General features: G+C 42.9%; 2 protein-coding genes across 3 annotated transcripts; one reads left to right on the forward strand and one right to left on the reverse strand.

Moving 5' to 3' along the window:
- Positions 1–715: 715 nt before the first annotated feature.
- per3 (period circadian clock 3) lies at positions 716–15,590 on the forward strand. 2 transcript variants are annotated; one of them, XM_084036592.1, is made up of 22 exons: positions 716–873; positions 4,429–4,829; positions 5,771–5,931; positions 6,081–6,199; positions 6,370–6,568; positions 6,908–6,959; positions 7,140–7,288; positions 7,424–7,502; positions 7,599–7,705; positions 7,989–8,145; positions 8,343–8,451; positions 9,856–9,984; positions 10,082–10,190; positions 10,290–10,401; positions 10,494–10,633; positions 10,722–10,883; positions 11,693–11,944; positions 12,049–12,917; positions 13,015–13,207; positions 13,399–13,585; positions 13,849–13,999; positions 14,087–15,590. In XM_084036592.1, exons 2-22 carry the CDS (start codon positions 4,555–4,557, stop codon positions 14,204–14,206), a joined length of 3,831 nt encoding a protein of 1,276 aa, XP_083892718.1. In that variant the 5' UTR covers positions 716–873; positions 4,429–4,554; the 3' UTR covers positions 14,207–15,590. The 2 variants fall into 2 exon arrangements, with proteins under 2 accessions (XP_083892718.1, XP_083892719.1); XM_084036593.1 differs by having other exon boundaries at positions 717–873; positions 5,774–5,931.
- LOC311030710 (matrix remodeling-associated protein 8-like) lies at positions 15,324–24,387 on the reverse strand. The gene is made up of 12 exons (XM_084036644.1): positions 24,153–24,387; positions 23,538–23,564; positions 23,140–23,445; positions 22,502–22,603; positions 22,287–22,420; positions 21,969–22,148; positions 20,771–20,912; positions 17,312–17,470; positions 17,213–17,237; positions 17,047–17,132; positions 16,900–16,971; positions 15,324–16,812 (listed from the first exon to the last, which is right to left on the reverse strand). The coding sequence occupies exons 1-12, from the start codon at positions 24,202–24,204 to the stop codon at positions 16,790–16,792; spliced, it is 1,308 nt and encodes a 435-aa protein (XP_083892770.1). The 5' UTR covers positions 24,205–24,387; the 3' UTR covers positions 15,324–16,789.
- Between the last annotated feature and the right edge of the window lie 738 nt (positions 24,388–25,125).

Genomic DNA, 25,125 nt, shown 5'->3' on the forward strand with positions numbered 1-25,125 from the left:
ACCCAGCCATAAAACTTTGAACAACAATCGGGTCTGGATTGATCATGGAGGTGGACCTAAGGCACAAATGAACTGTGTAAATAAGCTAATTCCAAACATCACATGGGGAATGATTCTTTTGAACCGCTGAGAGTCTGGGGCAGTGGGCTTTTCCCAGTTAGTAATCCTCTTGCCTGCTCTATTAACATGCATGTCAAAGACATAACAGACAACACTGTATGAGATAAATAAAACAACACCAAAGTAGCATTCTCAGAGCACCTATGGTGGCATTTTTAATTCGTTTTTGTTTGACCAATGCTCCAAAACCAACAGATATGAACAGGCCATGGGTGACAGGCAAACATTCACATATGAGCACCATGACAGTATGTACAATTCAATACAAATTACAAAAAAATAAAAGTCGACATGTCTTGTCAAATGCAACAAGATGTGTGAAGTGCATCAACTGAACCGTATAGCTGTTTTGTCCATTCAGTAGTAGAGGGTGGATGCAACGATCAAGTAGTGGATCGGGGCTGGCGCAGCCTACAGCGCTCTTGTTGTTCTTCTGTTGCGTAACACTGAGTTCCACGTGAACCAGCAGGACAAGACAGAACACATGGTTAGACACGCCCACTGACCGGTTGTACGTCCAATCATATGACAGATGCAAATTATTCTGTCCAATCGCCGTGGAGTGGGCGGGGTTATATTGCGGCGGCCTCACGTTGCACAAATGTGTGAAGCGCTTCGAAATCGATGACGGTTTAGCTAACGTACGTGACTTGGACATCATTAAAACAATACCTATAGTGCGGCCATGTGATCAACTTTATAGAATATTATTTATCGGATATTGAAGCGGAGACCAACATGGATTCATAAAAGGTAAATATCCCATCAGAGCACCCGTGATTTGAGGTGTCGTTAGCGAGTTGGCTAAACAGACTAAGCTAGTCACCTCGCCCACGGCACCAACCAGAGAGAACAGGATGTAAACAAATGAAATATGTCCGTTGTCTTGTTTTTTTATTTTAATCCCAGCATACTCTTCTCATTGTGTATCGTGTAGTTTTAGCGGGATACTTCACAACTCCGAATAGTACAACGTGACTTGGCTGTAAGCAGTGGTCGCTAGTGTGTGTTGCTGATATGTTAACTAAATAATGTCTTATTCTGCATACGTCAGCGGTGAAGTAACTAACCTGAACGTTAGCTACTGTTGCTCTGACACGCTTACACAAATCACAAGTGCACTCATCATACTAGCGTATGCACTTGCAGATGACGTTACACAGTGATCAATATTTAACGAAACCGTATCTTACTTACAATGTTACTGGTGCTCGGATTTACCAATGTTCACATTCTGTATTGATATTCACATGTTCGTGCGTCATAAACGTAATCAACACACGCAGTAATGACGTTTCAATAACGCCATAGTTGTGCGCTTGAGTTGTAGGTGGTGGAGCGTACATGACTGCCGGCGTTAAGCCTGAAGACGTGGATGGTGTCACGTTAGTAGTGGTTACTGGGTTTACTAAGGTTACTGGGTTTACTAAGGTTACTGGGTTCATGAAGGGAGGGGGTAGTGAGTCGTCAAACTAGTGTCAGGTTTGTTTTGAGTAGGAACAGTGGGTCGTGAGCTGTTATTGAAGGTCTTCTTTTCTACTGGGTGAAAGCCTTTTAAGCAGGTAGGCATGATCGCTGAAAAGCTCTTTCATATGAGTTGTATTTGTGTATGTTTAGTCAATTGTAGTAGTAAGCTGGGGTCTGAGGTGCACCTATATATATATATAGATGCCCTTACAGGGTCCCTATGCTACCTTTGACTGCATGTACCTCAACACATACATATTTGACAGAAGCCCATTTTCACCAAAATCTTAACAAGTGCAGTATTTTCATTTGTGAAATCAATAACAATGAGGTGTAGACAGACAACATTTATATTTTGCCAATCTGTGTCCTTACATAGGCCAACATTGTGATTTAATAACCAAATGTTGTTGCCCTGGGAAATACAGCATTACACAATAATTCTGATAGTAATATTTGTATTATTATTATCATCACCTAAAGGAATGAGAAGAGATTCATAATAGTTAGTTTAATTGTCAATTTAATAAATAAAAAAAATAGCATGGAACTATACAATGTCATATAATTGAAGCATATAAGTTTACATGTTCACAGCACTATAGCATGTTTAAAGTTACTAAATTAAAAAGAACATGAGCTGTGAGCTTTTAAACTGGTGTAATCTGATTGTAAACAATAAACATACTGAAGGTTGGCGACAGGGCAGCCACAACTCTTCTGTCTGTACCTTTAACTCACTCTCACACACACACACACACACACACACACACACACACACACACACACACACACACACACACACACACACATAATTTTTCCCCCCAATAACGTAGATATTATAAGCAAATGTTCATGGTAAAAATATCCAATGCTGCCATTATATTGTCATTTTTCAGTTTATAATATACAATTAGTTTTTTAATGTACATATTATCTGTCAATCTATAAATCCTGTACACTGTATATACAATATAGTATAAAATATGTACAACCTATTATTCTGTCAAAATGTAGGACATTTAATTTGTAATATATATTTATTTAATTTGTAATATATATTTATATTTACATATAAATACTGTATATAATCATCCAGTCTATTCGGTATTTATTTCTTAGCACTATTTGTTTTATTTACAACTTGTTTATAGACATTTTATTTCTTTATTTTTCTTAATTTAATTTCTTATTTATATTGTCCTAGCTTTTGCTTAGGTTAAAAACAGTGCACAATTCCTTGTTTGTGCGTGCGTACTTGGCCTAATGAACCTGGTTCTGATTCACAGTAGTGAGACAAAACAAGTGAGACACGGACAAAGAGGGAGACGCACTGAGAGATTAAAAAAGAGCCAGTGAAAATATCTTGTGTCGTTCAACAGGTCGTCACTGCAGTATTACATAACCAGCTTGCTCAATTCGGAGTGTATAAGCTATCCTTCTTTTACTCGAGACATTATAGCTGTGTGTGGCGGTAGCTGTAGTTTTTCTTTGTTTTTTTAATAACTGCTTTTATGATGGCTGCCCAAAGGCAGTTGTCTGGAATAGCTAAATTAATTTAGTTAAGTTCTCTTTGTAATGATTATTATTTTGGGCTTGATTTCTGAAAAATACACCATAAACACAAACAGGCCATTTGGACTGTGTCTGAATTTGAACCTATGTGGGATGGGTTAGCCTAATCTTTATCTGTCTGCAGGGGATTTGTGCTGTATTTGAATCAGGGGAAAGATGAGGAAAGTTTCTCACTGATTATGCTTGTATTACATTGATTATGTTGGCCAAAATAATTGTGATTCACGATATCATCCCTACAATCATCAAAATGTGCTTAAAATGGCACTAAAACATACTGGAATCACTTTATAGTTTATTAAGAACAAATATTGTTTCATTGCATCACAGTTAAGATAACTTATTTTAGTTAAAATAATTTTTAGTGACAAATAATCTGAAATAAGATCATCATGAATCATAAGGTCTCCTTACGTAATAAATCATTTTGTTTTTGTATTTGTTTTGTATCCTGTAGTTTTTAATCAGGCTCTATTTTTCTCTACAATGATAGCGAGCCAAACTGCTTTTTCAATCCTGATAATGGAAATGCATCATGATCGTTAATTATGTTTCATATCATGCACGATAAAATCCTTTATCGTCCCATCCCATATCACATTATTATTTTGTTATTAATGTTGGCAGTATTGATAGATGGAATATGGCCCACATGTGAATCTTAAAATGGTAGTCAGTCAGAAAGCAGTGAGCCAGTTTGATAGTCAGTCCAACAGCATTTGATAACGAGAACATTGTGGTTTTTTTACATTGTGAAAAACATGGTCTTGTTGTCCAGAGGTCTAGGTTGTTGTTTTTGTTTTTACATTCTTTTTTTTGTCGTTGTTTGCCATGTCTGACTTTTTGAAGATTTTGACATTTTAATTTGGGGATTTCCCTTATTCAGTAGATATTTTGACAGTTGTAGCAGGAAAAGCTCAGCACAGGTTTAACTATTTACATTTATGATCTGCTTCCTCCAGTGTTCCAGTTGAAGCCAAGCTGGAAGTTGGCACACCTGAATAGAATGCAGCAATCACTAATGTTATTAATTACTCCTGTGCTTTTCATTGTATGAAATCATACTTCCCAAACGTAGGTGTGTCCGAGTTTTGTACAACATGTTCATTCTGAGAGGGTTTGATGATTCACTGGAAAAATGAAGGCTGTTCAAAACACTCTCAGCTGAGAAAGTTTCCAAGAAATGTGTTATTTTTTTCAATGTTTCTGCAAACCTCTTTTGATACTGTTTCTTATCACCTCGCATTATTTCCTTTTATTTTACAGTGTGCAGGGCAGATCCTCACATCCTACATTCAACGCTGATTGAATGAACAACAATCTATTGTCACCACATGGAAACCTCACTGAACATATGAAGAACCCTACTGACAATTGGACAAATTTGTATTGATGTTTGACCAAACCACAGAGATGCCTGGAGTTGACAGCGGTCCAGATGGGGAGGAGCCTGTATTTCCATCAGCCACAGGAGGAAGTGGAGATGAGGCAAAGTTGTTGTCAGGGCAACAGAACGGAAGGGTGCATTCAGAGCCCCTCGGGGGGGAGGAAAGCGGAGCTTCAGGTGGAGAAGTGGGGCAGGAAGACGAGGAGATGATTAGTGGATCGCATGACCTCTCTTCCTCAGCCAATCACAGCCCTGGTAGTGTCTCAGCTTCAACCAAGAGGTATTTACCTGATTGTGCCTTAACTTCTTTGTATATGCATCGTACAACAGTGACATTAGATGCTGCCACATGTCTTCATTCATCTTAGAACAAGTTTTAAAATGCACCATAGCAGTGGCATTCAGCTATATCCATAATAAATTTGTACTCAGTCAAATTGATCATACAGATTTTTAAAAAAGTCAATAGTTTGGCTGGATAACTTGTTACATTATTATTTGAACAAAGATGAAGTGTGATGAGATTTAATTGACATGCCCGAAATAAACAAACAAACAAATAAATAAATAAAACATTACATGTTGCTAATTCTACAGTGAACCCATGAATGCACACATCGGAAGGTCAAAGTTGAAACATTTTGTCTGTAACTGTGATGAATATTTACACATATTGGATTGTAATTTTACCACATGCCCATTTGTCAAACTGTTTTTATTGTTAGTTTATTAGGTTTGAAATGGTTTTGGGACAAAATACATTTCTGATCTGCTGCTCTGCTATGAACTCTCCAGACCTCTCAGATCGTCTGAGACAGTTCACCTCACTGTCCCCAGAATCAAAACTGTCATGGAGAACAGGGCTGTGAAATATATCAATATTAAATCATTTAATTTTAACATAGTTTTAGATTGTGGAATTGTTAATACAGCATACTTGTTGTCTTTTCCTGATTTTAGAACTTGCCAGACAAGTCTGTTCGATTGTTTGCCTTTATCCATTCTGACATTATATCCACATTTCTAATTTCTAAACCAAATTATTATTTTGTGAAAGCACCAATAGTCAACTCTACAATACCGTTGCAATATTAATCTCTAGGTACACACAGAACAAACCCCCAGAAAACTTTAGATCCAAATTTAATTAATTTTAAATCAGAGCTTACAACCTGTTTGCTACTGCATTAATTAAGTCCAACTCTCTGGATGTGTGTGAAGCAGTGAGAATACGGATGGTAGCCGAGGGCAGGCCCACAGAGAGGTGATGGTCACCGTGGCTGAGATGAAGAAGAGGATTCCATCAGAAAAACGCAATCGCAGCAAAGCCAGCACTGTGGAGGCCTTACAATACGCACTCAACTGTGTCAAACAAGTACAAGGTAAAACGGAAGCCGATGTTACGCTTAGTTTCTCTTTGAAATGGTAGTGTAGTGTAACGAAATGGGTTTTTCTCCTTTTTTCTCTCCAACAAGCCTGCTATTATTTGGTCTTGTTTCAAAGCAGCATGTGTTTTTGTTGTCCTCTGTAGCCAATAGCGACTACTACAAACTGCTGATGCAAAATAGCCAGGATGAGAGGAGAGATGCCACTGTTTGCACCCTGGATGAGTTGGAGAGAGTCACATCTGAACACACCCTTAAAAACACGGTATAATCACACTCACAAACACACTCGCATACATACATGCACATGATTATTTGCCTCACGCCTTGGCATGTGTGTGAGTGTGTTCACTGCTTTTGTGTGTCCGTGACTTGGCTCGCTTGTGTGGTTGTGTTTCTACATGTGCGTGCGTACGTTTCTGTGTCTGTCTATAGGACTCCTTCGTTGTGGTTTTCTCGCTGTCGAGCGGCCGTGTGCTGCACGCATCGGAGCAGACTCCCAGCATCCTTTGCTGCAAGAGGAAGTTCCTGGAGTCGGCCAAGTTTGTGGAGCTGCTCTTCCACCAGGATGTGAATGTCTTCTACTCGTACACGGCCCAGCCACATCTCCCACCCTGGAGTAACTCTCACACAGGTGCTTTAATCATGTTTTGAAAAGGCTTTCTTTTTTGTTTATGTTTTCTCTTTTTTATGATTTGTTTAGTTTATGATAGCAGTTTTTGCAGCTATATAGCTTTTTGCATTGTTTCCCTAGGTGTGGTAGTTGTAACTTCCATATGAATAACTGGAAGTTACATTTTTTTTTCATGTTCTGTTTAGATTTTCTGTAAATTTGATTTCACAACCATGTGTAATAGATATTTTCTGTCTTAATTTAAGTGTTTTTTTTATATATATAATTGAATTATTGCAGGTAATTGAAAGTATCCAAAGAACTGGGTGATAACTAACTTTTCCCTGTTCTTTGTCTCAGCGGGGGTCCTGTTTGACTCTGCCCAGGTCAAGTCTTTCTTCTGCAGAATCAGGTCAGTATCTATATTCTAGGATTTTCTTAAATTCACTCATCATTTCACAATAAATATGGAAATATGAATCCTACAGATTTATTCAGAACATTAATTCAAAGACCAAAATCAGCAATCTTTACCAAAATATTTCCGTAAAGAACGGCTGGTTAATAGTTTAATTTAATTTGCTTGTTTAAGGGGTGGGAAGGACTGTGAGGGTGAGATGCGCTACAATCCGTTTCGGGTGACACCCTACCTACTGACGGTGCAGAAAACAGGAAGCAGCGGGGTAGAGGAGGAGCCGTGCTGTCTGGCGCTGGCTGAACGCATCATCTCTGGATATGAGGGTACAATTTTTGGGAGCCTTTCCCAATGAATAGTAGACAACAATTGATTTACTTTTTTTTTTGTCTTGTGTTTGGACACACATCCGTAACGTAACGAGATCCCTTTGACACGTTCCAATCATTGATCTCATGCAGCACCTCGGATCCCCATGGACAAGCGCATCTTCACCACCACACACTCACCTGGCTGTGTGTTCCTGGAAGTGGATGACAGGTCAGTACACACACAAACATGTTCACAATCAAGAGTTTCCATTGAGAATTAAACATGGCGGTGTGTTGATGAAGCTAATTTGCTCATAAACCACAGGGCAGTGCCGTTGCTAGGATACCTTCCCCAGGATCTGATTGGCACATCGTTGCTGACTTGCATTCACCCAGACGACCGACTCCTCATGCTGTCCATGCACCGTAAAGGTAAGAGGAAGTTTAAAAATAGAACATATTATTATGAGATGAGAATTTGATTTTGATTTGATTTTATTGATTTTGACATTAGACATGCTAAACAAATAATTGGTTAATTGAAAACCTAATAATTAGATTAACCAGTGACTAAAAACTTAGTTGTTCCCCTAATCCACTCAAGGTTTCACACAGTGTTGCTTATAGTGACTGATCAGTAATATAGTCTGCTACATCTTCACAACTCCCGTTTCTTTTTCTGTTTCCTCACTCACACTCTCCATGTCACGTGTAGTGTTGAAGTATGCCGGCCAGTCTCCGTTTGAGCACTCCCCGGTACGTCTTCGCTGTCAGAATGGAGACCACATCACCTTGGACACCAGCTGGTCCAGCTACATCAACCCTTGGAGCCGCAAAGTGGCCTTCATCATTGGACGGCACAAAGTCAGGACGTAAGTAGCAGCAGCCCAAAATGAAACTAAAGTCTACAGTCTATTTATTGCTTTCTATGTGCTCAGGTCGAGGGTTTGATATTTGCACTGCCTCTCCTGTAACTGCCCGATTTTATTTGGAAAACGCTGTAGCATTGTTGTTGGTGATTGGTTATTAAATTAATAAACATCAACGTGTTGTCATCTTTTGTCACCAGGAGTCCACTGAATGAGGATGTGTTTGCTGCACCAACTACGGAGGACGTCCCAGTCAGCCATGAGGAAATAAAAGATCTGCAAGCAAAGATCTATAAGCTTTTCCTGCAGGTTAGTGGAGTTCAGAATAATATTTAATAGAATACAATTCTAGTGACTCAGAGAGTTTGGTTAATGCCAATGGAAAAAATATATACATTGTTGCCTCTCAGTTCCTGTTGACACTGACGTTTTAGAGTCAACATGGTAATAACAACTGACCGGTGTTTGGACATTGGACAGTTGTGGTGTGGGGCCCAACTGGGGGAATCAAATTCTAGTGACTGACAGAATTTGTGTACTTTATTGTTTCTGATGTGTATAGTTATATTCTTTGATTAATACGTGATTATAAGCATTATTAGACTGCAAATCGGTAACATGTTATGATGAATAATTGTAGAGACGAGGCTGTACAAAAGTTCCTTTGCACACTCCCAGATGTCATAGTGTATTCATTAATAATAATTGACTTGATGGCCATTATGGGTCTTTTTCACCATTCTTTTATTGCCTAACTATATACATATTGGCTTACTTATATACACATAGATTCATAGATAGTGAAAGCAAGTTGCAGTCCTGGACCACACACCATAGATATTAGAGTTCTCAACGGGTCGGCCCAGCCCGACAAACCCGACGGGACCCGAAGTTTCGGGCCGGGTCCGGGCCGAAAAAATACGCAAATGAGCCGGGTCGGGTCGGGCCTCGGGCTTCCTTTTTTTATAAAACACATTTCATTAAAAAATAAAAAAAATTGTAGGTTGTAAATTATATATTGTTTGCTGTGAATCATCGCTGTTCACGTTTGGTCAATCTGGCTGCCTGCTTCATGGGGCAGAGTCAAGGTGCGTGTCCACAGGCAGCGGTGTTTCCCCGCGTCCCATTCATTGTCTATGTGAAAAGCTGTGCAATGCATTCTGGTAGCGTCGCGGCGAATGTCGAGAGACGGCGCGCGAGTTGGCCGCTCCTCATTTGCCTAAAGTTGAAGTCGAATCTACTTTATGCTAATCAGAGGCGCCGGGCTCGACTCGCCGCCTCGGGAACGCTCGCAAACGCTCGCAAAAATGTGTTGTTTAAAGGAGAGCGCCTGTCAATCATCCTCTCGTGGCAGCCTGCCAAGTGTGCAATACCGGGAAGCAGCGCGTCCACTCGCGTTTAAAATCGCCCCTGTGGACACGCACCTTAAGTTTCATTTGAATTCACGTCTGCTGTCTGTCTGATCGTGATAACAAGTGTATGAGGAAAACAATGCAGGCGCGCGGGGGGTCGGGTTCGGGCCGACAATTCATGCTGGTGTGTCGGGCTGCGTCGGGTTCGGGTTTAAAAACCCGCGGGCCGGGTCGGGTCGGGCTGTAATTTTCAGGCCCGTTGAGAACTCTAATAGATATCCATAGATTATTAATACAAACACTGTCTATTTCTGCGTCCGTTTCTCCAGTAACTTCACTTAATTGTGTCTCTCCTCCACAGCCGGTCCATAACAATGGTTCCAGTGGTTATGGCAGTTTGGGTAGTAACGGTTCTCACGAGCACTACATCAGCGCTGCTTCTTCAAGTGACAGCAACGGGAACATGTGGGAGGACTCGCACCAGCAACCGGTGAGACATCACAGTGTCATCACAAGCCAGGAAGCCAGTGGAAATGGTGTCGCCAAGGATGATAATAATGCAAAACATTGTATGGGTGTTTTTGCAGGTGACTTTGCAGCAGATCTGTGCTGATGTGAATAGAGTCAAGGGTTGGGGTCAGCAGGCTTTCCTGGATTCCAACCACAAAATCAGTCTCCTTGGCAAACCAGCCAAAGGTAATGCACCCCCAAGTGCGAATACAAAACGCAAAACATACTTTATTTTATTATGTAAATAATTCAATATTATATTAAAAGTATCCTTTATTCCCACAGCACGTCTGCCCCCTAAGGTCTCTAAACCTAAGGTCCGAGAACCCGAAGAAGGAAGGAAGCAGACACACATTCCCTCCTATCAGCAGATCAACTGTGTGGACAACATCATCAGGTGTTGCATCGTCTTTTATCGATTATTTCAGTACATCTCATGCTAGAGAACATCATTTCTGTCAACATTAATTGTGTGTGCTTGTGTTCCAGATATTTGGAGAGTTGTACAGGCCCAGCCCTCAAACGAAAGAGTGACTCTCACTCGCTGGCCACCTCCTCTTCCTCATCCTCTTCCTCAGAAGATGACAAGCCTGCTGGAGCCACTGACACAGCTCAGGCCAGCTCAGATGGTATAAACATGTGACATACAACACACAATTTACTCTTGGCTTATTTGGGTCACATTAACTGTTAGACTTGTTTCTCCTCATCGACCAGTGGTGTTGGACATTGCGGCGTCGGTGGCCCCGTCGTCAGCAGCGGTTGTTGGAGCACCTCTGACAGACATCACAATGTCCACTAAGGCCATGAGTGTAGTCTCTGTCACCAGCCAGTGTTCGTACAGCAGCACCATCGTCCATGTGCCACAGCCTGAATCAGGTACATATACCCCTACATATGTGTGTCAGATCCTGGTGGTCAGTCAGATGCTCTTTTGCAACTGTTTTGTATATCTTGCATATTAATCCTTAGAGACCCACATAGACCTGTTTTTTTCTTTGTTTAAGGGGGAGACCAGGGATATTTATATAATGTATACTGCATGCAACAAAATTAATGGTTTTTGGCCTATATTTGGAACATTATTCAGCCCCCTTCCCGACAAGCTAGCATGACATGGTTGGTACCGGTGGATTCATTAGGAAGTAGTTTCATATGATACCATGATATCTTCACTCTAGGTGACACCAAATGAGGCTGTACATGCCGGAGAGGGACGGCACTTACCTTCATGTAGACATTGAAAGATTCATCAATCATGGCTGAAATAACCAATTTTGCAGTTTTGTACATGCCAGTACATCCAGTAAATCCCAGATACGCTGTGGGGAAATTCCCTCCTCAGCCCACTACAGCCTCTTAAAGACAATAATGTTAGCTGGGATTGAAGGGTCCCTCAGGTCTCAGAGGGTTAGTAAACTGCACATGACAGTTAAATCTTTCTTCAGAAATATTTTGAATCATTATCTATTAGTGATGCAATAGAGTTAGCCCACGGTTCAATACGTACACGGTTCTAAAAAATACCTCAATTCACAATTGCATGTTGAACCGCGCATGGCGTACCATACGGTTAAATATTATATTGAGAACCGTTGCATCCCTATTATCTATTAGGAATTTCTTAGGAGGAAATGCCTGTAAACCGTCTATTGACAGTTGTTTTTTTCCTCAATGTTCTCCCACAGAGGCTACGGCATTGGAGGACGTCCCAATGGACAGCGAGCCTGCTGATGCTGCTCCGACCCCGGTCCGTCCCACTCCGAGCCCCTCCACAGAGGAACGAAGGTTTATAGGTCTCACCAAGGAGGTGCTGTCAGCTCATACACAGAACGAAGAGCAAGAATATGTGGATCGATTCCGCCATCGCATCCTGCAGAGCCCCTACAGCTCCTATCTGCAGCTGGACAACAGCTCGATGGCTCACTCCCAAACCCCAGGTATGTTTTTATATATAAATGTGACGGCATGTGTGGATTTAGTGACCTCTAAATATACATTTTTAAAGGACACCTTAACCGAACGAATATCCGTCTCACCACAGGCGACCACTTACGCCCAGTGAGTGCTGGTGGGTTGAACTGCTCTCGGAGAGGAAAGCCCAGACATAAGCGCCCCAAACCCCAGGGTTCCTCCGACAGCTATGCTTCCCCAGCTGGCCCTCCTCGCCATGTCCCAAAATCCTCCTGGCCCTCCTCAGAGTCCTCCCAGCCCCAGATGGGGGTGTCTTACAGCCAGGCACCCCCACTCCAGGCTCCATTCTTCCCCATGATGGCAGAGCAGCCTGGTCCGGCGCAACCGCCAAGACCACAACAGCTGCCTGTATCAATCCCCATGGTGCTGCAGCCTCCTGACCAAACCCAGCTCAGCTACAACTTCAATATGATGCAGTCTGCTCCGAGCCTGCCGGGCATGCAGCGATTCCAGATGGAGCCCTTTCAGAATCTGCAGAATACCCAGAACTTTCCCCACATGCAGCCCATTGCTCCTGTCCAGGCCATCAACCCTTACATGACGCCGGTTATGGCTGTCATCCTGCCCAGCTACCCAACATTCACTCCAGGTTACCCGTCCATTTACCCACAGTCTGCTCCTTCCATGTTTCCCCAAGCACCTGTCACCATGGCAGGCTTTGCTCCTGAGAATGTACCCTTCCCTCAGCCCCAGTTCCAAGCCCAGCCTGGCCCCCATACTCAGACCTGCCCGGGCCCTCTGTTTTGCTCACCTAGAGCTAGCTCCTCTGTCGGGGAAGAGGAGGAGGAAGCTGGTCCCCGGGCTTTATTCTCCAGCTCTCGCTCGAGTTCTCCGCTGCAGCTCAACTTGCTGCAGGAGGAGCTTCCAAAGCTGAGTGAAGGGCAGAGCAGCACCGGGCACAACCGTGCAGACAGCCTCCACAAACATCATGACAATCAGGTCAGTCATACATGCCCGGTAAATACACTACAATGTATTCACAGCACAAGCACTTGACTTAGTTCTGACCGGCTGTTCTGACCTTTGCTTTGTTTAGGGTGATAACCCTGATGTGGCTGGGAACCATGATGCCCAGTCTACATCCAGTGAGCTGCTCGACATGCTGCTGCAGGAGGATGCCAGGTCAGGGACCGGCTCCAATGCCTCAGGGTCTGGGTCAGGGGAGTCCCGAGGCTCCCTGGGCTCTGGATCTGGATCTGGCTCCAATGGAACCTCCACCTCACACACTGGTAAGAGGGAAAACAAGCATTCAACACACATAAACAAACACTGTCCCCTCGGCAATATTTGTAAAAGAAAAACAAAAAAAAGATTGATAGTAGAAAAAATCTGCAGTCGAGGACAATGCAAGACAGAAGAGCAACAGTTTCACTTACTAGTAGGTTGAAGTGACTGATGAAGAGCATTCCCTGGTTTACAGGCAGCAGCAACAGCAGCAAATACTTTGCCAGCAATGATTCATCCGACACATCGCACAAAGCCCGTAAGAGCCAGGAGGCGCCGGCAGAAAACCAACACGGCTTCGACACTCGGGCGGAGAACTCGCTGTGGGACATGATCCAGCAGACGCCTGAGCATGTCATGATGACATACCAGATCCACACCAGGTACATGCACAATACCATTTCCATTCCTCTCGCGATGAAGACAAATAAAATGTCAGCATTTGCCTTGGGATCACACATTGAAACGAGACCATAAAAGCAACATTTCAACCCAAGTAGTGCATCAGTTTGATTTGAATCACCATCTTTTGGGGATGGCAGTCCCTCCTTTTGTAAATGTAAATTCCAGAAAATGTATTGTCTTACATGTGTAGATGATTTAACCCTTCTTACTGGTCTTGTATCTTGTCTTTTCTCTTCTCCAGGGACCAGAACGAGGTGTTGGCAGAGGACAGGGAGAAGCTTCGGGTGCTTCAGCCCCTCCAGCCCTGGTTGAACCAGGAGCAGAAGGAGGAGCTGGCTGAGGTCCATCCCTGGATCCAACAGCACACCATCCCGCAGGAGATAGACACGCAGGTTGGGATCTCCGATCGCAGGCACTCACCACAAAGTAATCTTTCTGCTCACAGGAACACATGTTGATTGTATCTTTGTGTCTCACAGGGTTGTGTGAGTTGCAACTCGGGACCAGGGGTCTCCCACTCACCCCACCCTACTGCTACCGATAGCTCACCCCATCTAGAGAGCCCCCACCAGGACTACATCGCACCTGTGGTCAACTGAGAGACCTAGACCCCAAAACAACCAACCACCCAGCTCACAGCTAACCAGCCCTGCCAGGAACCTCCACAACTCCCACCATGCATCTCTTCTGACCAATCATGAGGAGTGGGTCCCTATGCTTTAGTTTGACGTTTTGACGTGTGTGACAAAGGTATCACAGGCTGGATCAGGCTCTGAGGAACAGAGGGAGCAAAAGAGATGGGCATTTTTTTTTCTCAGTCAGCCTAATGTGGCTGCCTTTCTAGAACTTTAAATATTATACCGCTCTACTTTTTGTGTTCATGGACCCCTGTAGGGGTTTACCTTGTATTTAAAACCGACCAACTGGCAACATGGACCACATGACACTCAATATTGGAAGATGGTCCCACGGCGGCTGCCCCTGAACATGAGCACACGCCCGGTCTGACGGACGAGTGTGACTGGCTGACAAAGACCGTGTTGGCCCAGTTTGAGTCTCAGAACACACGCCAGACTCTTCTCCAGAGACTTGGAGTGCAGGTTGTACAGTACGTGTACCAAATCAACTTCTTCAACGGCATAGTAACTTACCATCGTCGGAGGATGGTAGATTGTTTTGATGAACACGAAGACAAAAACGCATTCGCTGCACTCCGTTAATGATCTTCAGATTCTCCTCTTGTTGATTGTTATTGGGGTGTATTCTCTTATTTCATGACTTGTTTTCATCTCATCTAGAACCTCCGCTTTTATGTTACTCTGACTCACGAACAACTGCACACATGATGATCACTTCAAAGTGAATTTAATGCTACAACGCAAGTCCTCCCCAATGTCCAAAACGCCTGTAGCGAGTCCTTTCTCCCTCAGTGTCCTGGTTATCATCCTACAGTATCTGTAGCTTACCTTTTAATTGTAAACACACAGCACAGCCCCAAATGTCCTCTGATCCTGGGTTTACTTAATGATTTAATTTCCTCTTAGGCTCTGTGTCTATTTGACTGTGTGTGCGTGTGTGCGTGTGTGTGTGCGTGTGTGTGTGTGAGAAAGAGACAGATAGCGGGTAAATAAACCCATTTTATCTGTGAATGTTGTAACTCTTTTTCACGTACTTAAGATTGTGTGTGTGCGTCAGAGTGTGTGTGTGTGCGTCAGAGTGTGTGTGGGGGGGAGAGAAACAGGGTCCACGCTGAGCGATTTTGAGAGCTGCTTTCTTCGAAACAGTTGTGCAACGGTGCAAGACAGCCCAGGGTTTTCTACCATTTTTAAAAATTCTAAGTATATTACAGTGTCATGTATTTTCTAGAAAAAAGGACACAAAACAAACTCCACAACATGTACAAAAAGCCATTTGTCTTGAATTCAGGGACTGTTTGTTTGTGACGCAAAGGAATGAATAAATGAACTATGTACGTAACGTGTACTAGCGTGTGGCTGTCTGTTAAGCACAATACACAAACCATAACAAATAGCTATGCTGATACAATTTTACTATATATGCTCATGAGTGCTACCAGTAGGTGCAGGCTAAACACAAAACATTCAAAAAAGGCCCACATCAGCAGCAAAGTGTGAACATGAATGTAATTGAAACCACAAAGAGACAGAGTTTACTTTCTACAAAATCACATGGTGGCTCGAGACAAGTTATTGGGGTAAATTGTTGACTCAATATCCATCCATCCATCCATCCATTGTCTACCGCTTATCCTGTATTTAGGGTCACGGGGGGGCTGGAGCCGATCCCAGCTGTCATTGGGCGAAGGCAGGGTACACCCTGGACAGGTAACCAGTCTATCACAGGGCCGACATGGAGAGACAAACAACCATTCACGCTCACATTCACACCTACGGGCAATTTAGAGTCATCAATCAACCTATCCCCTGACTCAATATCTTTTATCTAAAATAAGATGGCAAAACAAGGATAACATCGAAACATTACATATTTCTCCATTGGCATAGTTTATAACACTCAAGCCAATTTAATGCAACAATGTAATAATAACCGACTTCAGTTAAACATTTGCGTCAAACATTGCATTTTAATACACGTAAGAAAGTAAAATTGCGCAAAAACACAGTCTGAGCAGCGAAATAAAACATTACTCATACACGGCTTCATCGGTCAGTTATCGTGCAGCTAATCGAAGCCTACAGAAGCAGACACACTGATAGCAGCTTCAGTGGTGCTTCAGTCCAGTCAGTTAAGCCAAGATGGATATGTGAGTAGAAAAGAAGGGAAAATATATTTTGTGAATCTTGAGGAATAATGATCAAAGCTGTAATGTAGCCGATACTTCCAATTCCCTCAATCGCAACTTTATTTAGTTTATGCAGAAATTGCTCCTCCATTTAATAGTCAAGGCTCTGTTTAGGCTCCCCTCTGGGTGGCGCTATTGTGCCGTGCACAGTGGTCCGAGCACAATTAAAGAAAACAAATCAATTTTTCTTCGTCTAATACACTTTGAAAACACAAGACCTACGCAAGACTTTCTGCATTTCATGAAGTTACGTCTCCTGCCGTCTCTCCTGCCTGTGCAGGCGGCAGCGTGGACGTGTTCGGAGTGCAGCCTCTGGACCAGCCAGTGACTCCACGTCTGCTTTTTCTACGTCCCGTCCTCACTTGGAAAATTTCTGCATTTCTACAAAGAAAAAAAGACACAGAATTAGGTTGAGGAGGACGGAAGTGAGGCATGAAAGCTGATTCTGCATGTGTGTGTGTGCGTTACCTTTGTCAAGATCAATGACTTTCGGCTGAGTGTTCGTGTGCACCTTCTCTCTCAGCAGGTTGTTCTTGTAGTCTAAGATCACACAGGATGAAGTCAAAACACATAATAGAGTCAAAAGCCACTTTCCCCCTCTTTCTTCTGACTCACCAAGTCTTCTCTCCTCCCGACTGCTTACAGTCACTTCAGTAACGTCCATCTCAAACTCTTCTGAGCTGCTGTGACTTCTGCTGGACCTACCATGGTAAGACAGAGAAGTGTGTGTTAAAGGGAACGCTTGTGTGTGTGTGTGTGTGCGTGATGTGTGTGTTCTCACCTCATGGATGTCTGGGGGTAAAACTCTGAAAACACAAGAACATGAGATGAGATCCAGAAAATGTTAATGTAAATCTACAGTGGGACTGCAGCTGCGGACCTTTGGTTCTACGTCTGCGTGTGATGAGGATGATGATGAGGATGATGAAGGCCAGGAGCAGGAAGGAGGTGAGGACGTAGCCGAGCGGCAGGAGAAAGTGGTGTCTCTGGTCTGGCAGAATAACGTTGATGACTCGCGGTGATTCAGGCTTAGTGGCGTCTGAGCAGAGCAGAGATCACAACAGTCAGCAGTTAATGTTCCGCTCTTCTCCAGCTTTTCTCTCATAAACAGAAGCATGTGTCATCGGGAGGTTCTCGAATCAACAAGATCAGACATCGAACTGACATGACACACCTCATGAGTAACACAACACTTTGTTTGTGGAGTGGCTAACTTTCTGCAGGTTCCCTGTGTCCATGCAGCACTTCAGTCCGGACTGAAATCTTGACAACTCTTGGACATTTTAAGCAGACGACAACTAGAGAATCAATCCTATTTGCTTTGGTGATACTCTGACTTTTCCTCTAGCGCCACCAGCAGGCCAATTTTCTTTTATCTCCTTGTTGGATTGACACTTTGGTCCAGACGTTCATGGTTCCCTGTTAAATAGTTGTTCAATATTGACCCCTTGACTTTTCTTGTAACTCCTCTAAACAGTTGACTTTTGTAGGTTTGAGTCGTTTGGAATATAACTATTCGATGGATTCTCATAACATGTGGGCATATTCAGATCCCTCTTTGGATGACTTGTTCTATTTTTGGTTAACACTTAATCCACTGCAAACTTTAAGGTTTAAGTTTTAAGTTGTGAAATATTTCAGCGACCACTTCCATCAACCTCGGCTGAGCATTGTATTTGGCTAAACTTAGATAACAACAGTGTTAACAATTTGCAAACTATCAACATGTTGTCATTATGAGCTTGTTAAGCAAGCTCATGTTTAGCTCAAGTGACCAGATTGAAACTGTGGGAAAAAATGATGATTTCTTCATTTAAAAAAAGGAAACAATTTAAAGAAGAAAATATTCTCTTTTCAGTGCATGAATGATACATCTGTTTTTTAATCATCTAGTCCCAACCAATATGTCTTACATAACCTCATTTTTGCTACCATTTTGTTTTTAAACTGAACAAAGACTGGATCAAATGAATCTGGTCTCTGTTCCGCGGGCATTCTGTGGCTTGTGTCTAATGTGTGTTTACAGTGTCACGCTACATCAAACGCTGGAGAATCCACGTCTAACAAAAATCATTTTCCTTTTCCGTGTGCATGTGGCTGCATGTGCATTTGTTGTTGTGTGTGTGCGATTCCATATGAGCTCTAACACTTTGTGAATCGTAAAAACATTTTTTCATGCAATGACATTTTCTGGCTATAAATAAATGCTGACCACATTTCCAGGGCTGGAATAATTGAGCATGAGGTGATATATGAGGTCCTGCGAAGTGTTGCGAAGCAGAGGGGGTGAAAAAAAAAGCCTGCTTTCATTTTGCCCTTTTCTTTTTTAAAGTGCAAGGCAAGAAGCAGCTGTGGACCTCAGACTCAACATATTTGAGCCAAAATGGAATCCAGACAGAAAGCCATGGTGTGATTTACTTTTCCTGGCAGTAAAACACAGAAACGTCGGGAGAGGAAGAGGAGTGAAGGAAGGACAGAGGGGTGGAACGGAGGAGGAGAGCCAAGGGAGAGAAGGGGGATGCTGAGATGTTTCTCCCGAGGTTTGCCTCTCAAAGAGAAGCTAGAAAAGTCCTTGATCCCAAACACGAGCATAATGAACAAATACAGAGAACACGACAACAACATGTTCATCACATTACATCCTTTTATGTAGTTTAAAGCCATTTACTGCTGACTCATGGCTGGATGGGAACATATGTGTTTGTGTTTAGACTGGTTTTCCTGTGAAATTACTCTGATGGGAGGGAGGGAGGGAGGGAGGGAGGAATGACCTACATCTCCTCTCCTTATTTCATCAACAGACTCCTCGCCCCTGCCCCTCCTTCTTTCTTTGTGCATCTGCCTCTCAAGAATCTTCATCACTGTCCGTCTCAGTCTGTCTGTGTTGTCAGCTGCGGCGCAGATGAAGCAAACTTCCTGCTCTTGTCCATAAAAACCCCCACCAAAAACACTTCTCTTTCTTCGTAAGGAAAGGCAAAAAGAAAGAATAAAAAATGGAAGAGAGCGAGTGAAAGGAGTGTGATGAAAATAAACAAAGCTGAGCATGTGGGAAAAAAGAGAGAAGGCTGGACGGAAGAGTGAAACTTCTGCAGAATGTCAAGCTGCGCCAAAATCAACAGAGCAGCAGACAGTCGGAGAGGGCAAAACGGGAGCAGATAAGACGATTAGAAAAGTCTACAGTGGGTTGAGAGCAAAGAGGAAGAAACTGTGCAAACCCACTCCTGCAGTGGCGATAAATCATGTATGCATTTAGTTTCTTACCATTTAAATTCCCATGGAGCAATCCTACTGTATTAATACAAGTCGGGGAGTTAAAGATGAATTGTGTCCAAAGATTTCATCCGAGAAATTCCACCGAAATGAGATCGCACTTGGGTGCGCACACACACACACACACACACACACACACACACACACACACACACACACACACACACACACACACACACACACACACACACACAAACACACACACACAGATGGACTTGACCACAGGCATTTCTAATTTCCTAAACCTCTTTCAATGACTTTCCCACATTGATATATCTGTCATTATGGGCTTTGCTTCAGTTACCTTCACTGGAAACACACACACACACATGCACCGAAAAATTCTCTCATTCCACAAGAATTTGAGGTAGGCAGCTTGCATGCCAACGTGATCTCTTCTGTCTCTCCCCCCCCCCCCCTTTCTATGAACCTCGAGAAATCATTTCTTATTCAGGTCAAAGCACAGACCTGCAGGAGCATTGAGAGAGGAGAAACAGAGAGGAACAAGCAGAAAACAAAGCAGAAATGCACTGAAGACAAACGTCTCCCTCATGGCCCATATATGCATAACAAAGAAAAAGTACTGTTTAGGGGCATGATGGTGAAATAGTGGCGAGCGGAGGGTGAGAAGGAAGGTGATGAGGTTGAGGATTGGAGGACTGGGTCCAGAGGGAGCATGTGGTTTCAGGGGTCTGGCGTCAGACAGGCTGACGGCGCAAGAAAGAAATCTCTTGTGAATAAACAGAAAAGTTCAGACGTAAGAGCCCCCCCTCCTCCTCTCATCTCTTCTTCCTCTGTACTGTAACTTTGCTCTGTGGACATTCTGAGGCAGAGATGAAGCATGAGGACAAAACAAGACGGCAGAGGGGAATAGTGAAGGAAACAACGGATGTGGGTGTTTTTTATCCTAATTATACACATGATAGTTCAAATCCACTAAGTCATAAAACATCTTCTCTGCTATGGCACTCACACTGACGACTGGAGCCAGTGTTTGTGTTGGGTGGATGTATTGTATATTTGTGTGTGTGTGTGTGTGTGTGTGTGTGTGTGTGTGTGTGTGTGTTACCTTTGTCTTCGCTGGGCAGTGCTTTGGCTGGCAGGGTGGTCTGAATCACTGGTGCTTCCACTGTGAGGTGAAACTCTCTTCTCTCGTGTAAACCACAGTAATGGTGATGAAGGTGGCAGGAGTACATCCCCTGGTCTGTGGGCTGTGTGTTGACAGGCAGACAAACACACACACACACACACACACACACACACACACACACAAACACACACACACATACACACACACATATTGATATTATACTTTATGTGCCTTCCGATGAAAACCACTAACATAAGACAGCACCTAAATCCAACTTAAGGTTTTTCTGCTGTTTTATATTTATAATTATTAATTAAAAAGTTGAGTGATATGGAGCTACAGTGGACTGGCTTCACACACAGCTTCCTCGAAGTTTGAATATCGATTGATGGATGCATGTTGTGATATTACTGATTGGTTGCACACACAAAGTCCAGCTGGGGCTGATGGGAATCAAAGTGGTAGGATGACCCGCCAACATTGTCATTCTAAGAGACGTGCTGCTAGCGTGGCTAACATGAATGCTAAATGGTTGCCTGTAAAAGTACTACACAGTGCTAGCATCCCACAGATAGCGGAATAAGGCAGGCATGTTTCGTTCACTTTGTTCACTGCTTATAAGCTTCATTATTTTTTGTCGAGTCAAGTAATGACTGTTTGTCCACATCTGTGTCGAGTTAACACTCATTTGTGCAATGGGGATTTGAAAACACTTCAAAACTCTGAGAGGCCGATAGAGAAATGATCCATCGCATTCTTGCCTGGATAATTACAGCGACTGACAACAGTCATTGTCACTTTTTAACATAAAACAACACCTTGTTGAGCCTGCTTTGCTTGCATTTAACCAAAATGTTCTGATTTATATGCTCTATCAAAAAATACCAGGGACTTGGAGATTCTTAAAACGTGTCTGTAAACTTCTCCCTGCTTGCTATCACTACAAATGACAACGCGGGGGCCGGTAGGAAGTCGTTTTGGACAGGTTTAGTCTGGTATGTTACTGTCGTTAGTGTCTTGAAGAAAAAGATGGAGCTCAACTCACTTTGACTGCCGACCTCATTTTCCCGATGGAGCAATAAAGAGCTGCGTTACTAATGAAGGTTCCACGTGTTCTGGAAACACTGTATACATGTACACACACACAGCATGTTTACACACACACACACACACACACCTGCAGGCGAGATATGGAAAGTGAAAAGTCTCCGTCCGAGAAGGCTTGATTGCTGATGTTCATCTTCCTCTGGAGGAACAGCGGTCCGTAGCTACGCTGCTCCCCGGAGGCGTACAGGTCCACCAGCCGGTCAGCGCGGTCGTGGCTGATCCCTGGGGACTGACGGTCCCAGTGAACCACCTGGAGGACACAGAGGTGAGAGAGGGAGGTACATTGTTCAGCAAATATCACACAATCGCATTTAAATGAAAAGCAAGTCTAGACTGAGACCCAACGTCTGAAGAAAACCCACAAACAAGCTCACGGCAGTCCACTCACCTGCTGGTCCTCCTCTTCCTCGCTCCAGTCCGTCCACACGTTACGCCGGTTGACGCAGGGCAGCACCACGGTGCTACCGAGCAGCACCACGTACACCGCCTTGTGTCCGTCCCAGAAGCGCTGCTCTTTACGACCTTTATGTGTGCAAAAGACAAAACCGAGTCAGCTTCATAGTTGTTGGGTCTGAGGATGCTGATTGTTGGTGCGATACGTACGTGATTTAGTGACGTTGAGCTGCACTCTGACTGTCTCGTACAGGTGGCAGTAGAGATGGTGGAGGTTACAGGAGTACAGACCTCTGTCGTTCATCTGCACGTCTGTGATCACATGCGGAAAAAAAACATCACCTTACACATTTTGGATGTTATGGAGTTTTCCCACAAGCCCTTGAATGCACTTTTTAAAACAGCAGGTTTTGAAACATGTGGTGATTCACCCCGCCCAAAACAAAGACTGACCACAGAGCACATTTTTGTGAATTAAAGTATTAAGTCTCTTGAGATGGGATACATTAAGATCTGGGTTACCAGACAAAATGCAAATTCAACAAATACAGGAAGGCAATTTATGGTCACTGATGTAAAACCCATCTCAAGAACAATTCTTCTACATTTGGATTTTGATTCTGGTATGAACCAAAACTGATGGAGAGTTACAAAATACATCCTAAAAGTATAAAAGTATTATAAAAGTATATATTTAAGTTTATGCAACTTGTTTTTTTGAGGGAGCAGTAGTGAAAATGGCATAAAAATAGAGCTGTGATAAATCAGACTGACAAAGGAATGTCAATTATAATTCGACTGATTCATCAACAGCTACATACATGAGAGTCAAAGACAGTGGGGTTGACCTTTGATGACAAGGGAGAAGTTTCCATCCCTGAAGGCGCTTTGGCTGAGGCCGACTCGGCCCTGGTTGTAGGAGTTGTAGATCCTCTGGATCCCTGCGGAGAACATGTCCAGCACCCTCTCCATGGCGTAGTCTGGACGGGTCCGGTACATGTCCCAGTGGACCACCCTCTGCCTGTCCCTCACCCTGTCCCTGGTCCACACCATGCGACCGCTCACACACTGCAGCACCACGCTGGACCCGGTGGGAGCGCTCAGATTGTACCCTGCCACCACCACACTGCTGCTGCTGTCCGACTGACCCGACACTGAAGGACGGAGAGAGTTAAAACTCTGAAGCATTCTGGATTTACTAAAGAATAGATACAATTCATAAATGCACACACAAAGAGAAACATACCTGCAGTGGAGAGGCAGGCCACATGGACTGAAACAGAAACAGTGGGAGTGTGAACAGTAATAATCACTTCAACAGACCCTGTCAGACTGCAACCTCATATAGTGTTGAAATGTGTAACTCCCACATGTTGGAAGGCTTTACATTCAGATAAAACAAGAGGTGAATTTGGTTCAATTAATAAAATAATTCAGCTAATGAGATCAACAACACACAATTTCCCGATTGAAAACATTAATGGCAAGTCTACTCTTTGACTAATATTCATAGTGTGCAGTTAAGAGAATGACTCTTGATGGTTTGGACACTGAGTCAGTAAAACTCATCTGACAGGAATGTGTGTGTGAAGGTGGAGGACGGGAGAAAAGCTTCAGGTCTGGCTTCAATATTAGTCTGAAAAATACATACTCAGATAAAAGTGAAATTAAACTATAAAGCTGAATTAACTCACAGAAAAAGAGGAAATATGGAAAACAATGAATGAATATGAATTTAATCAAATGTTTACAGGTGTAGATTGTTTTTTTCTTAGATAGGCTACGATTTTACAACAATAATTGTTTTAAGTTATGGATGCACGCACTTAATGCTGCACAAACCAAGCTCCCGTCTACTTACTGTGGATCAACAGGAGAGCCTGAAAAAGGATGTCCTCCCTCTCGGGCTTCATGTTGACAATTGTAATGGTACGGAGGCTCGTGAAGGCTGTGCACCTGGCAGATGGTCCCGATGGCGAGAAAACACGTAGTCTTTATCCATTCGCAGAAGCAGCAGCAGTTGATTTGAGTTCAGAGTTTGAAGAAGTACCAGGCGCCGCCACGTTAGGGCTTCAACACAGAACAAAACCAGGAGCGAACTGAACTGATCCCACCCGGGAAATGAAACCCAACACCACCGGCCTGCACGACACCTCTCGTCACAAAACTACAACATTTATAATAGTAGCCTACAACATCCCAAGAGAAATAATAATAATAATAATAATAATAATAATAATAATAATAATAATAATAATAATAATAATAATAATGTGAAATATGAAATATTATATAAATAAATATAATATTCCCCATTATTATTATTATTATTATTATTATTATTATTATTATTATTATTATTATTATTATTATTATTATTATTATTATTATTGTTGTTGTAAATATTTAAGTATCTAAATACGTTTTCCACCAATGCTGGATCTCTACATATAGTAATATTGATAGAGAGGTCAAACTTAGTGATGAAACCTACACGAGACGATAAACTACACTTAATCGTTTTATTATTCCTCCAAACACGATGTTCGTAACAATGTAAGGCATGTTAAGGCACACCATATCACATTTACTGTCCAGCGCAATACTTCACCTATTTGACCTGCGAAGCTCAGTGTCCACATGTACTACTGCTTGTGATTCAGCTCAAAGGCGACCCCTAGTGGCTGATTTCATGCTACGACGAGCACGCGCTCTGTAAAAATGAAGGCTCTTATAAGGAGGTGTTTTTCTCCGTTTCTTTGTCAATTCGTGTGATCAGATGTGGACGTTCTCCTTTTGCTTAATTTATTATGACGTTATCCTAAAAAGGTAGT

This window comes from Eutrigla gurnardus, assembly GCF_963514095.1.
Source record: "Eutrigla gurnardus genome assembly, chromosome: 2".
Taxonomy (NCBI): Eukaryota; Metazoa; Chordata; class Actinopteri; order Perciformes; family Triglidae; genus Eutrigla; species Eutrigla gurnardus.

Bases quoted from the DNA above. Each gene is read 5' to 3' on its own strand.
- per3 (XM_084036592.1), top strand. From the start codon at position 4,555: ATGTTTGACCAAACCACAGAGATGCCTGGAGTTGACAGCGGTCCAGAT. The intron at 10,884-11,692 runs GTACATATACCC...GTTCTCCCACAG, and splicing joins TGTGCCACAGCCTGAATCAG to AGGCTACGGCATTGGAGGAC. The intron at 13,586-13,848 runs GTACATGCACAA...TCTCTTCTCCAG, and splicing joins ACATACCAGATCCACACCAG to GGACCAGAACGAGGTGTTGG.
- LOC311030710 (XM_084036644.1), bottom strand. From the start codon at position 24,204: ATGAAGCCCGAGAGGGAGGACATCCTTTTTCAGGCTCTCCTGTTGATC. The intron at 17,471-20,770 runs GTAACACACACA...TGCTCTGCTCAG, and splicing joins ACTGCCCAGCGAAGACAAAG to ACGCCACTAAGCCTGAATCA. The intron at 17,238-17,311 runs GTCCGCAGCTGC...TTGTGTTTTCAG, and splicing joins ACGCAGACGTAGAACCAAAG to AGTTTTACCCCCAGACATCC.